At 31.8% G+C, this 14,513-nt stretch overlaps 1 protein-coding gene and 1 long non-coding RNA gene across 3 annotated transcripts; both read left to right on the top strand.

Moving 5' to 3' along the window:
• The first annotated feature begins 600 nt into the window (after nucleotides 1–600).
• Nucleotides 601–6,479, top strand: LOC144545088 (LEAF RUST 10 DISEASE-RESISTANCE LOCUS RECEPTOR-LIKE PROTEIN KINASE-like 2.5). Of its 2 annotated transcripts, none has more exons than XM_078293658.1 (2): nucleotides 601–1,310; nucleotides 5,230–6,479. In XM_078293658.1, exons 1-2 carry the CDS (start codon nucleotides 644–646, stop codon nucleotides 6,396–6,398), a joined length of 1,836 nt encoding a protein of 611 aa, XP_078149784.1. In that variant the 5' UTR covers nucleotides 601–643; the 3' UTR covers nucleotides 6,399–6,479. The 2 variants fall into 2 exon arrangements, with proteins under 2 accessions (XP_078149784.1, XP_078149785.1); XM_078293659.1 differs by lacking the exon at nucleotides 601–1,310 and adding an exon at nucleotides 4,339–5,028.
• A 1,105-nt stretch (nucleotides 6,480–7,584) lies between these two features.
• On the top strand, nucleotides 7,585–8,573 carry LOC144545097 (uncharacterized). Its single transcript, XR_013508386.1, has 2 exons — nucleotides 7,585–8,107; nucleotides 8,219–8,573. It is a non-coding gene; the product is annotated as an uncharacterized LOC144545097 (long non-coding RNA).
• Nucleotides 8,574–14,513: the final 5,940 nt, after the last annotated feature.

Here is a 14,513-nt window from a genome sequence, read left to right as displayed (position 1 = left end):
TTTTTATTCATTTTTTTAAAGAAAAAAAATTTATATCGCTAAATCTGTTTCCCTTTCTTTTTAATTTGGAGAAGAATTTTCACACACAATATCCTTCACTCAACCATTTTTCCCAGAACCCTAAACACGATAGCTGTACAAGTGTATAAATTGTTACTAGTTTTTTTTTTTTTTTTATTATAAAGATTAGAGGTCAATCCATCCAACTATTTAATACTCCTGTTATTAAAATAAAGAAGTTCTCCCATCCGGATTACGAACTCATGACCTCTCACATTAAAGATCATGTACCTTTGCCCCTAGAACAACAAATTGCAACTAGTAAAGGGCACAATGGCTATCTTATAAGACCGACAATTTTCTTAAACAAGTTATAATTTTTTTATTCTATTTAATAAAGTAAAATGAGTATTTTATAAATTTAAAATGAGTTTTATTATAAAAGACAATAAAATAAGTAAATTTGTGAGTTTAGAAAATTTAGCAAGGAAAATAAGTGATTTTGAAGTTTTTGAGGAGTATATGTGAAATTCCCCCTACATTATGGGATATAAGGTTGAAATAGTGGAACATCTGTATCCATCTCTTCTCCAAAATTTAGAAATATCTATAACTTAATATATCTCACTTGGTTCCATCTTTAATGGCCGTTTCAGTACTGGCTTGTCTTTTTTTCATTTTCTTCCTTCCCTGCTTCTCCAACTCATCATGTACAGATAGACTTCCATGTAATAATTCTATTGAAATTAAGCCTCCTTTCTATCTCCAATCAGACATTACGTTTGATTCTAATTGTCATCGTTATTTACCCATTGAATGTTACAATAATTTGCCATTTCTCTTATGGTTTTCTAATAAGCCATTACCATTGGAAAGCATCTCATATGACAACACCACCATTACAGTTCAAGATCCTTATCTTAGTAGTTCTTTGAATAAATCTGGTTGTCATAATCTTTATTTTAATTTTTCTAGTCCTATTAACTTGTACACTGGGATGTATGATTTATGGAATAGTAGCCTTTCTTCTGTTAGATGTGACCTTCCTGATCATATACAATCACTACCCAAGATATTTGGAAAGGATTACAACCTTAGCTACTCGTCGTCTCTTGGTGAATATGATAAGCCTTCGCAGAATTGTTCGAGGCCTGAGAATTCCCTTGACCCATCTTTTCAAATCATTTTCTCATTCGAAAATGATAGCCCCCAGGTTACTCTGCTATCTGCTAGCTATTCAAGTGACCTTGTAGCGCGGCCTGGTTGCTTTGCAAACTGGACCATGGTTTTCGATCCTGAAGATGGAAAAGGTTAGTAGCTTGCATATTTAATCAATTTATCCCTGTTAATTTTCTTTAACCTCTTTGTAAATTATAGACAGTTCATGTCTTTCGTTTTTTGTAGATTTTCTTTAATCTCTTTGTACGTCTTTTCTTGCAACTATCATCGCTGCATATTATGTAGGCTTTCTTATTGGGTATCTAATTATGTTTCTCAATTAGCGGAATCAAATCTCCCTTTATTTGAATATTAAAAGATTTGAAAATAGTCAAGTGAACCATATATGCACATAAAGTACTTATGGTTACGGCTATGTCAGGTACTATTATACTACCAGCCTGATTTCTTTTAACTGAAACATGCAAACATCAAATTCAGTGGTATTCTCATATTTCACCGATATTTATCTCGACTTGTAATCGAGAGGAACAGTTTGGAGACAGGTAAAAAAAAAAAAAAAAAAAAAATTGAAAAAGCTGTTGACAGTTCTTTTAAACTTGGGGGAATTTCAAGTATACCCCTCAAAAACTTCAAAATAACATATTTCGCCCTCTAAATTTTGAAATTACATATTCCCCCTCTAAACTTCAAAAACTCACATATTTACCCATTTTATTGTATTTTCTATTAAAACACATTCTAAATTTATAAAATATCTATTTTATCATTTTATTAAAAGGCATAAAGCATCCATCTAACTCCAATTTGAATCTAAAGTTTACTCTACCGCCCAAATTGCTTTGAGATCCGTACGCGCTAGATCAGCACAAATCTTGAAGTGACAAACACGGAAATTGAAGCAATGTGCACAGATCTTAATGCGATGCACGTGGATCAAAATTGTTTTGAGATTCGTACAGGTTAGATTAACACGAATCTTAATGCGAATACGCGCAAAATAGGTATTTTATAAAGGGTAAAATAGGTATTTTATAAATTTAGAATAAGTTTTACTATAAAAGACAGTGAAATGAGTAAATATGTGAGTTTTTGAAGTTTAAAGAGGGAAATATGTAATTTCCAAATTTAGAGGAGAAAATACGTAATTTTGAAGTTTTTGAGGGGTATACATGAAATTTCCCCTCTAAACTTCTTTCCGAGGTACTCTAAACCCTTATTTCTATTTTATTCAAGGGCAGAGCCACACTCAGCTTGAGCTAGGCAGCAAATTACTTTTGGATTTTTAACAAAAAAAAAAAAAAAAACTATATCCGTATATAGCAGACTTAGATATAGGTTTCACCTACCCGTGAATATAGATTTCATCTAACTCTTACTGAGCCTCGTCCTAGGTGAAATCGGTCAACTCGCTGCAAATTTGGCCGAGTTTTTCATTTTAAAACATAGAATGAAAGGGGGATGGGAAGAAGAGTTTGACAGTGAAACTATAATGAACCTGTTATTTTTTGTTAACCAAATTATTTTACCAAGGAATGAGTCGAACTTTAATATAAAGCATTAAATTACATTCAAAAGAAGGATAACTATGCTATGCTATGCTTGAAAGTAAAATTTATACTTTATGCTTTATTTTAATTTAACTTTGCAAAAAATTTCGAGTCTCAGATTTGATGATTGGACTAGTTCTTACTAATTATCCCGTTTCCGCTTCTGATGATAATTAATAATAATAAATTATATGAAAAAATAATATAAATTAATAAAAAAAATTCCTACCTCTCATGAAAATTCTAGCTACACCCCTGTTTCATTAGCTTGTTTCTTTTCAGTCAATTGTGACAATTTTAAAAAAAGCTTTCAAACTGAAAGTAATGTGACAATTATTTCTTGATTTTTTCAATGTTGTTGGAAAAATCAATGTGGTGGTGTCTACTATTGCCTGCCTTCTTTTCAGCTAATGCCTTATATTAAGTACACCAATGCTGCCTTCTTTTCTACTTCCCCTCTTATTAAATATTGACAATGACTTTGCTTTTTCAATGGTTGAATTCACTATTAGATATCAAAAATTCTTAAAGGCTCTTTATATTCAGTTCGCCATCTATTAGATTATTTCAGAAAAGATAAAAGAGTATATGTCATACTTAGCTTTCACTTGGCTATATAATTATAGAGCATTAGTAATAAAAATCATAGTTTGAAGGCAACTATAAAGACTAGTGGCTAACAACAGAAAAACCCTGTTAAATTCTTCTTTAATTTTTTTTCTTTTGAAGCTCATAATATGCTTGCAAAACATTTCTGACACTGATGTACTCTGGAATTTTCAGATTCCATTACTAATAACAGTCACTGACCTCTCTATTTTATTTATGCAATACAGAAAAAAAGACAAGACAAACAACTTTGATAGGTGAGGATGGTTTTTCTTCATCATGATTGATCTCAATACAGCAAATCTGAGAGTAATTTTACTCTTCATTTTTTCACACTTAAAAGTACTAATTATTCTCTATTTTCACATCTATATTTTGTAAGATACTATTTAGCTTGCATCCTCTCTGTTCATCCCATTTCATTACATGCTTTACCTGACCATTCTTTCAGATCACCCAGACAAGGTGGCAAAAACTCTGAAAGAAACTTTATTTTATAATTATGCAATATTAGGTTAAATTTACTTTGATATGAAACCATGGTTCCGGAAATCGGAATCGGATTTTCGACCGCCGAGTCAGAATCGGAAGAATCGGATCGATAACTCGGGTATTTTTGGCAGAAGTCTTGTTTTGTAGCAAAAAAATAAGAAAAAATTGATAAAAATAATTTGTAAAAAAACTATGTTAATTAAGACAATATTACACTTAAATAATCCACTAATTATATAATATATTACAAATATTATAAATAGAACACATTTTTATTGCCAGAAGCTATATCGAGCTGGCTGAATCATCTCATTGTCCTCTGTATTAAAATACAAATAGAAATATTATTGTATATAGTCAAAAAATAAAAACATTAATATAATGTCAAATGAAAAATTAGTAGGATGTCATTTCCCCATTCCTGTCATTTCTTCCATTTTTTTTTTTGTGAAATGTAAAAAAATTATGGAGTCCGACAAAAAATTTCCTTTTTCATTTCTACTATCTTGAGGAGTCCACATATCTTTCCTTTCAACCTGGAACTCAAAAAAAAAAAAAAAAATTCAACCCGCTCTTGAGGGGCCCACATATCTCTACTTTTTCATTTACGCATTGACCAACCCACCCATATCTCCTTCTTCTTCACGACCTCCACATGGGTCAAATTCAACCCGTTCGCCCTTTCCTCTGCACTAGTTACTTAGCAAAACCAAATTGAACAAAAAAAAATGCAGAATCGGTGAGAAGATCAACCCAAAACATGAGAATCTGTCTGGAATCAGTGTAGACTTGCTTCACTCAGCCGATTCATCACTTTTCAACCAAGATTTTCAAAGAAAACTCGCTCGCCGTGTAAGTTTGTTTGAAATTCCGCTCAACTCGGTCTAACACGGCTCAACTCGGTGTAACTCGGCTTGACTCGGCCGAGTCAAGCACTGTTCATCCGAGTTTTGCCGAAAAACTTGCATAGGCGTGAAACTCGGGTGAAACTCGGATCGGACACGGCCGATTCCGAGTTGACTCGGAATCGGCCGATTTCTGGAACCATGTATGAAACCAAGTAATAGAACTTATACTATATACAATATCAGCTGCCAGACCAGTTCACTAGCCATGATCTCTGTGTTGAGCTATCAATGTAAAATATCCCAACGTGCTCACATTAGGATCCAGCTAAAATTATTCTACCTAGAGGAAGGTAATTTTAATTTCATATTTTATATATTAGTGACTTCAATGGTTATATATGCAAGAGATTGTTTGCCAGTTCAAATGATTAAAAATATTCTCTAGTTTGCATTAAATCTGCAATTAGTTTCTATAAATAATTTAAAATATTTCCACTCTATAGTTTGTAATGTATATACATACAGATTAGTTATATTTGGTTTAAATGTAGGAACCGCAGTAGGATCTTTAGCATTCCTTGGAGCATGCCTTATTTTGTATTTAAAGCTTCGAAATAGCAAAAATCCTGCCGAGTGCATTTCACGGAGCAAAGACAGACTTGAAGGAAATATTGAAATGGTCTTAGAAAAATATGGATCGTTTGCGCCAAAAAGATATAAACATGCAGAGGTAAAGAAAATTACCAACTCGTTTCAGGATATACTAGGTAAAGGAGGTTTTGGCACTGTATACAGGGGAAGACTGCATGATGGCCGTTTGGTTGCTGTCAAAGTTTTGCACAAGTCTTCATGTGATAGAGAGGAGCTTTTGAATGAGATCCTGAGCATTAGCAGAACTTCTCATGTCAATGTTGTTAGTCTACTAGGCTTTTGCATCCAAGGCTCTAAGCATGCTTTAATTTACGAATATATGCCAAATGGATCACTCGACAGTTATATATACTCTGAAAATCCAAAAGCAATTCTTGATTGGGCAAAGCTTTATGAAATAGCAATCGGTATTGCAAGAGGTTTAGAGTATTTACACCGAGGTTGTAATGCACGTATTGTGCATTTTGATATAAAACCTCAGAACATTCTATTAGACGAAGATTTCAATCCAAAAATTGCAGATTTTGGTTTGGCAAAATTGTGTCGGCCAAAAGAGAGCATTGTTTCAATGGCTGAGATGAGGGGAACCATCGGGTACATTGCTCCCGAAGTCTTCTCAAGGAGCTTTGGAGTTGTTTCAACAAAATCTGATGTATACAGCTATGGAATGATGGTGTTGGAGATGGTAGGAGGAAGAAGGAATGCAAAACCAAGTGCTGAAAACCCAAGCCAAGAGTACTTTCCACATTGGCTTTATGATTGTATTGTTGAAGGCAGTCCAATACAACTACAAGCTTGTGATGTATTATCAATGGATATTGAAGAAATTGCAAAGAAGATGGGCATCGTTGGTTTGTGGTGCACACAAACGATGCCGGCTAATCGGCCCTCAATGAACAGAGTTGTGGAAATGCTAGAGAAATGTTTAGACGAATTGGAAATGCCACCAAAACCTTATCTCTGTTCTCCGCCTCATTCCACAATATTATCAGATACTTCTCATACTCTCAAGTTTGTATTAAATTCACAGTCTGATTCTGACTGTTTAATTGGGGCTAACATATTATGAGTATATGGGTATTCTTCAATGTTATTTTTGTAAGAAAATTGAAATTTGAGTTTATATTTGGAATGTTTACATTTGACGCTATATCTAAGTTTGGTAATTTTATTTGACATTTTTTTTAAAAGCAATGATGGAAAAGAATTAAGATTTATGTACATTTATGCATATTTAGATGCTACCAATAATGTATCTTGTTGATAGTATCCTGTAGTTAAAATGAAAAAGTAGAAACAATGAACTGACATGAAGAAACCTTGCTCCGATAAGCCCTTGTGCCCTTCTGGTATTACGAAACGCAGTAATATATATCATCTTCTTCAACACTTCCAACTGGAAAAGGAGATGGGCCCAAGGAAATTCATGCGGTTCACCAAAACTCCTGCGATTTAGTCACAAACCAAACATGACCCATTAGAACCCAATTTTTTTTAATATAATGTTTAAGATAACTCCTACAATTAAAAAATTAATAGTATTAATTAATCAGACTTTGGTTAGCATACTTGTATGAACATTTCAGCCGAACTAACATATTTTGAAGACGAGAAATCTACATTAAAATTCATGTTGGGAGTAAATAATTAAAATACATGAAGGGAAAATAATGAAATAATGTGCAAGCAAAGAAGAAATTTTCGATATATTGTTGGCTGATAAGTTTTAAATAGGCGAAATTGGTATTTCTCATAAAGAAGTTTCTAATTAAAAATTTCCGAGTCAAATCTCAAATATCATACCTCATTTACCTTTCCAATATATGACATAGGGATAATTTTCTATGTGCCCTTGAAAACACGTCCAATTTCTTATTCAACCCTCAAGATTTAAATTTATCTTCTTTATCACTTAACTCTTACAATTATTTCTTATTTACTCATCATTTAACTAATTCTAAATTATCTCATATTGAATCATAATTCTTTTCATTAAACTTTGATTAACCTCTTGGGAGAAAAAAACCTGATATGAATCTCTTCGTCTCTTCCAACTTTTTGGGCAACCAAATAATCCGATTAGATCCGCAATTCTTCACAGCTATGAAGCGGTAATAACTTTATATAATTATATAAATGCTTTCTCTTTGTGGGACTAAATTAAGAGAGTATCCGAATTCTGGAGTTTTTTTTTTTTTTTCCTTGATGAATAGTATCATGATTTCTGGAGGCAGCACATCAATCAAAAAATGCTAAATTCACGATTCATTGATCATTATCGATAAAATACGAAAAAAAAGAATTGAGTGATTTAATCATAAAAAAATGGATTCATTAGATATGATCTCGATTCATTTTTTGATTCCGAGCCAATAAATTAACTGTCAATTTTGTCAATTGAGTAAATTAATAGTATAAAAAAAAAAAGCTGTGTTATGCAAAATTATGTCATTTCATTTTATTTAAATGAGAATTTAAACATAATGAAATCCTATTTTCATTTTAAAGAACTTTTGAAAAAAAAAAAGAGTTGATTTGAAAAGAATTTCTATTTGAATCATTTCTTTTAATAATTGATCATGAATAAAAATTCATTCAAGAATATCTTCTTTCTGTCCTATGTTTTCTTTATTTTATTTATTATTATCTACCATTTTTTATTTCTCAATTCTGTATTTACTAAATTATTTATGATTATTTTGATTCTAACATACCACCGAATTCCTTGAAATGAAGGAATTCAAATAAGAGTTATAAAATTCATATATATACACATATGTATTCATAGTGAAATATATAAAAATGGATAGGTTTCCTTTGGAAAAAAGAAAATAAAGAAGCTGACAGCAAAAGCCATTGGAATCGATATTTTCTATATTTATATATTAGAATAATCTGTTTTTTTATTTATTGACTCTAATCAATTCAAAATATCTTTTATCTATAAAGGACCCGAAATACCTTATAAATACATCAGTTAAGAAGAGACAATACAAAAGTATTGTAAACTGTAGAAAAAAAGAGATTGGCCGACACTAGCACTTCCACGTAATAACTCCACTAAAGGGGATCCTATTAGTGGAATGGCTTTAGGTACACCAGTAATGATATTGACTGCCCAATAACCCATTTGGTCCCGAGGTAAGGAAAAACCAGTTACATGTCGTTAATACAGCCAAAACCACACCTGTAACCTAAATGAATTTGCGGAAATCCACCAGATACACATGAAATACGTGTAGAATCATCATTAGAACCATTATACTTGCTGACCATTGATAAACGAGTTGACTTCAGTCATTATATACAGCACAGAAGAGAAAGCTTCTGTAACAGTAGGATGTTTAGTAAAAAGTCATAGCAAAACCTGTACTACTTAGTTTTGTCAATAATAGAATATATTTCATGAATGATATCGAGATGTTTTTTTATCTTCTTCATTTTATCATTTTAAAGTTAAATATAAAAAATGGTTCAATCAAATGGAATCTTGTATCTTTATTTATATTTATATCTTTTTGCCCTCTTTTTCTTATTCTTTCATTAAGACCGATCTTTTCGTAATTCTTATCATAATTGGCTAAAATCACTTTAGTTAGTTAAGCTTTCAAATTCTATTTTTCGAAGATGATTGATTACTTGCCATTTCGAAGCTAATAAAGGAAAGCTTATAAGAATTTGAAGTATCCTTTATTGATCTATTCCATCTATTGAATAAAATAAAGTTATCGATAGATAAGAGATAAGGAAAAAGGGGATTATGTAGCATTTTGCTATCAATCGAAGCTGCGTTGCTATGCCATAGCAAGGGTAGTTATACTAATTCGGTATACTCGAAATAAACTTTTGGTACAAAATGGACGATCTCACAAAGATAGAAAAAAATAGTAGTACAGTAGTTTTCTATTTACTGATCCTATCTTTAACGGAATCAATTCCCTTCTTTGAATGTACAAAAATTTGTGGAGCTCAGCATGTCTGGAAGCACGGGAGAACGTTCTTTTGCTGATATTATCACCAGTATTCGATACTGAAGGCAATGTATCATGATTTTTTTTTTCTTTTTGAAATCATGGTTGCGACTGTCAAGTATATGTATCATGATTTTTATTTACGTCCATTTTTCTTAGAGGCAATACATTAACTAAGTTCTAATTTATTAATAAAAATATATATTTAAATATTATTTATTTGTCAGAATGAACATTGGTAATTTATTTATTAATTATCCGAATTATATTTATATTGGTATTCGTATTTGTCTGAAGATATGATTTGATCACTATCTGTATATATCAGATCCGTTTACACCCCTACAGGCTACAGCATCTTGTCATCAATACAGTATATTGCACGGCAAACAATATTATCCTTGAATTTTTCCTTTTTCTTAGAAAATTGCCTGTGGCTTCAATTATCTATGTATCGTTATCCAGTCTATATGCTACATGACAGTCTTCTCTCTGGACTTAGATGACTTTGAATATACCAGTACTGTTCTTTTCAAACTGTCAATTTCATTTTAATTTTCTTCTTATCATCTCTAAATCTCCATCTATAAAATGTGTGGTACAAAGGCATTTCGACCATTACAGCAGAAAAATAAAAAAAATATATAAACAAAAGTAAGGGAAACTGCAATAATGCACATTTACTTTGTTATAGAATAAGTTTTATTCCTTTTTTTTTTAGAAAAGAAACGTATCACTACCTGTTTCCCTTTCTTTTTAATTTGGAGACTAATTTTGGGACACAACATCTTTCACTCAACCATTATTTTCCAGAAAAATTAACAGGATGACCGTACAAGTGTAAATATTGCTGCTAGTACACCGACATTTTTCTGAAACAAATTTTTTTATACTTTTTAATAAATTATAATGGGTATTATATAAATTTAGAATGAGTTTTAATATAATAGAAAATAAAATTAGTAAACTTGTGAGTTATGGAAGTTTAGATAGGGTAATACGTAATTTTGAAGTTTTTGAGGGGTAGAAATTCCCCCTACATATATTATGCGATATAAGGTTGAAATCAAGGTTCTGAAACTCGGAATCGGAATCGGAATCGGAATCGGAATCGGATTTTTGACCGCCGAGTCAGAATCGGATGAATCGGCCGGAATCGGAAGAATCGGATCGGTAACTCGGGTTTTTTTGGCAGAACCCTTGTTTTGTAGCCAAAAAATAGGAAAAAAATTGATAAAAATAATTTGTAAAAAAACTATGTTAATTAAGTGTTATATTCCAAAATTTTAAAACATGATTTAATTATTAAGTTGATAATTTCGTCTAATTAAATTTTTTATTAGATTAATGAACAATTAGATTTATTTGATTAACATAAAATGAATCTAAAATTTAGAAATATAAACAAATCAAATTCGTACATTAAAAATTGGAGGTTAAAAACATAAGATAAAATATAGCACCATAAATAAAGTGTAAATATTCGGTAAATCTAAAATTCGTTGCAATCGTGAAACTAAGAAAGAAAATAAATCAAATCATGTAAATAAATAAATAATTGAATTCTAACTAAGAGTAATTAAATTAGGAATTATAAATTGATTTGGTAATTATATATATATATATATATATATATATATATATAGAGTTAGGCTGGGGTGCTATGGATAGCATAGTGGCCTCCCGTGCTACGGCTCAATATTCAAGTTTTCAAAATCCAAACGGTCGATCCGAACCGTTCATCTTATTCTCCATATTAATATCTGCTTGGAGACCAAATTTTATAATTTTCTGAATTTTTTTACTATTTATTAAGCCACTTTGAAAATCGCTAATCCAACGGTTTTACTGTTTTGTGCAGCCACCGTTGGATCAACAATTTTGTAAAATACTTAATAAATAGTAAAAAAATTCAGAAAAATGTAAAATTTGGTCTCCAAGCAGATATTAATATGGAGAATAAGATGAACGGTTCGGATCGACCGTTTGGATTTTGAAAACTTGAATATTGAGCCGTAGCATAGAGGCCTCTATGCTATCCATAGCACCCCAGCATTACTCTATATATATATATATATATCTATATAGAGTAAGGCTGGGGTGCTATGGATAGCATAGTGGCCTCCCGTGCTACGGCTCAATATTCAAGTTTTCAAAATCCAAACGGTCGATCCGAACCGTTCATTGTTTAATCCATATTGAAATGTGCTTGGAGACCAAATTTTACATTTTTTGGAATTTTTTTGCTATTTATTAAGATGGTTTCAAAATCGCTGTTTTTATTAAAATTCTGCACCACTGGAAAACAGCGATTTCAATCCATCTTAATAAATAGCAAAAAAATTCCAAAAAATGTAAAATTTGGTCTCGAAGCACATTTCAATATGGATTAAACAATGAACGGTTCGGATCGATCGTTTGTTTTTTGAAAACTTGAATATTGAGCCGTAGCACAGGAGGCCACTATGCTATCCATAGCACCCCAGCCTAACTCTATATATATATATATATATATATATATATATATATATATATATATATATATATATATATATATATATATATATATTACTTTAAATTTAATTAGTCATATTTAAAAATCAAATTATAAACACGTAATAATACTCGTACGATATTATAAATTGTTACGAATCTTCGATTCGAAATTTGGACGAAAACAGATTTTTAATAAATTAAATGAATACATATTAAGTTCTGGATTGTTTGGACCATTGGATTTAATCCCAACACGAATCTTGAACTCATCCTACACTTTGATTTTTGAATTGATGAAAGGAAGGGATTAAACCCTTTTGAATAAAAATTTCGGGTCCGGCACCGAATTCTCATTCTCTGAGATATCTCATATTTTGCGTGACTTGTTGAAAAATCAAAACCGTTCAAATAAGTTCTGCACAAATCTCAAAGCTCAAATAATACTGGTCCCCCTGCGCTATCCTTCTCTTTTTCCCTTCTCTCCCGTTCGCGCAAGAAACAAGGAGCTTCTCTCTAGCGATCTCAGTGATCTCAGCGATCTCCTCAGCGATCTCCATGAAACTTCTCCTCAGCCGGTCTTCAGCCTTATCCTCCAGGGGACTCATCTCCTCCTACGGCAGAGCACAATCCAGGTTAGTTGGAAATCGGAATTTTTTGAAATGAAATCGGCTCAAATCGGCTCAACTCGGCTTGAATCGGTGTAACTCGGCCGGAAAATCGGAAAATCGGCCGATTCCGGCACTGTTCATCCGAGTTTTGCCGAAAAACTCGCACGAGCGCGAGAATCGGGTAAAACTCGGCCCGGACACCGCCGATTCCGAGTCTGACTCGGCCGAGTCAACTCGGAATCGGCCGATTTTCGGAACCATGGTTGAAATAGTTGCACTTCTGTATCCATATCTTCTCCAAAAATTTAGAAATATCTCCCTTGGTTCCATCTTTAATGGCCCCTTCATTACTGGCTTGTCTTTTATTCATTTTCTTCCTTCCCTGCTCCAACTCTTGTACAACTACACTTCCATGTAATCATTCTATTGAAATTAAGCTTCCATTCTATCTTGAATCAGACGTTATGATTGATCCTAATTGTCATGGTTATTTACCGATTGGATGTTACAATAATAATAAACCATTTCTTTCTTTTTCGTTTTCTAAGATATTACCATTGGAAAGCATTTCATATGATAAAAATACCATTGCGGTTCAAAGTCCTTATCTTAGTAGTTCTATGAATAAATCTGGTTGTAGTAATCTTTATCTTAATTTTTCTAGTCCTATTAAATTGTACATTGGGATGTACCATTTATTAAATAGTAGCCTTTCTTTTGTGAGATGTGACCCTCTTGACACTACTACAGAATAAGTGATTGTACATGGACATAAACATGAGAGCTACACGGATTTTCTGTCATGTGGAATACGAGGGTATAGAAATTTCTGAATATTTAGACACGGATATTTATCCGTGTGCCATTAGAAGAGAGTTACACGGATTATTACATAAACAACCGTGTACAAACGCTTGCCAGCATCACTCTCAAAATAACCGAGTTATACGGACTTTAGTTAAATGTCCATGTAGAATTGTCTTATTTTTTATTTTATTTTTGTGGCTAGCGTCCAATTTTGCTAGCCATTTAAAATCAGAATTCCAAAACAGAAAAATATTAAACAGAAGCTTTTTAAACTCATAATTCCAAAACTATACAACAATATAAATAATTCATGTACACTACATTATACAAAATTATACAAATTTATATTTAGCATTACAAAATTCTTCTTGAAACCACCATACCTAGATACATCTGCTTCTTGGAGTCCTACAATTATAATTTGGTATTAGTTAGTAAGAAGAAAAGGTAGATGCAGCAAATATCAATTGTTATTAATAAAATGAAAACTATAAGTAAGATAATATGAAAATCATAAAAATTGTTATCCGTGGTAACTGAAAATTCTACCCGGTTATATCTTTTTACAAAGGGTAACTGAGCAAAATTTTTGGTTACCAAATATGTAACCGAACAAAATTTTTGGTTACCAAAATTTTTAGTTTTATTTGTAACCGAACAAAATTTTTGGTTACCAAAATTAGAGGAAGAAAATAGCAAAGTAATTTAAAATACAAATTTTTTTTACATTTTTTTGCAATTAAAATACACAAGCAATCCAGAATCCATAAATTCAAAATAAAATAGCAAAGTAATTTAAATCTTACAGTCTGAAGTGCAGACATCTGTAGGCGGAAGCGTTAGTATTGACCTAAATAAACAATAATAAGCTAGTAACATAAAATTAGAGGAAGAAAAGAGAAATATATATATACATGACTAAGCTTAGCAAGATAGAGAGGAGAAATACAAATTAACTTCAAAGGTCGCAAATCCTAGCTCCTTGTGCACAGAAATTAGAACGACGCTGCTGGAAGGAGAGAGAGAGAGTTAATTGATCAAAACGGCACTGCTGGAAGGAAAAAATATTTTATATATATAATCAAAACCCTAGAATAACCTTTCTATACGGCTCTTTATTAAACGTCCGTGTTGCTCTCTCAAGCTTTCTACACTGATATTTAAACAAACATCCGTGTATAATTCTTACCTTTCTACACGGTTCTTTAATAAATATCCGTGTAGCTCTCTCAAGACTTTCTACACTGTTATTTAAACAATAATCCGTGTACAATTCCTAATAAACGTCCGTGTAGCTCTCTC

Source organism: Carex rostrata, chromosome 27, assembly GCF_964058835.1.
Source record: "Carex rostrata chromosome 27, lpCarRost1.2, whole genome shotgun sequence".
Taxonomy (NCBI): Eukaryota; Viridiplantae; Streptophyta; class Magnoliopsida; order Poales; family Cyperaceae; genus Carex; species Carex rostrata.
This window is presented reverse-complemented; position numbering and strand designations above follow the sequence as displayed.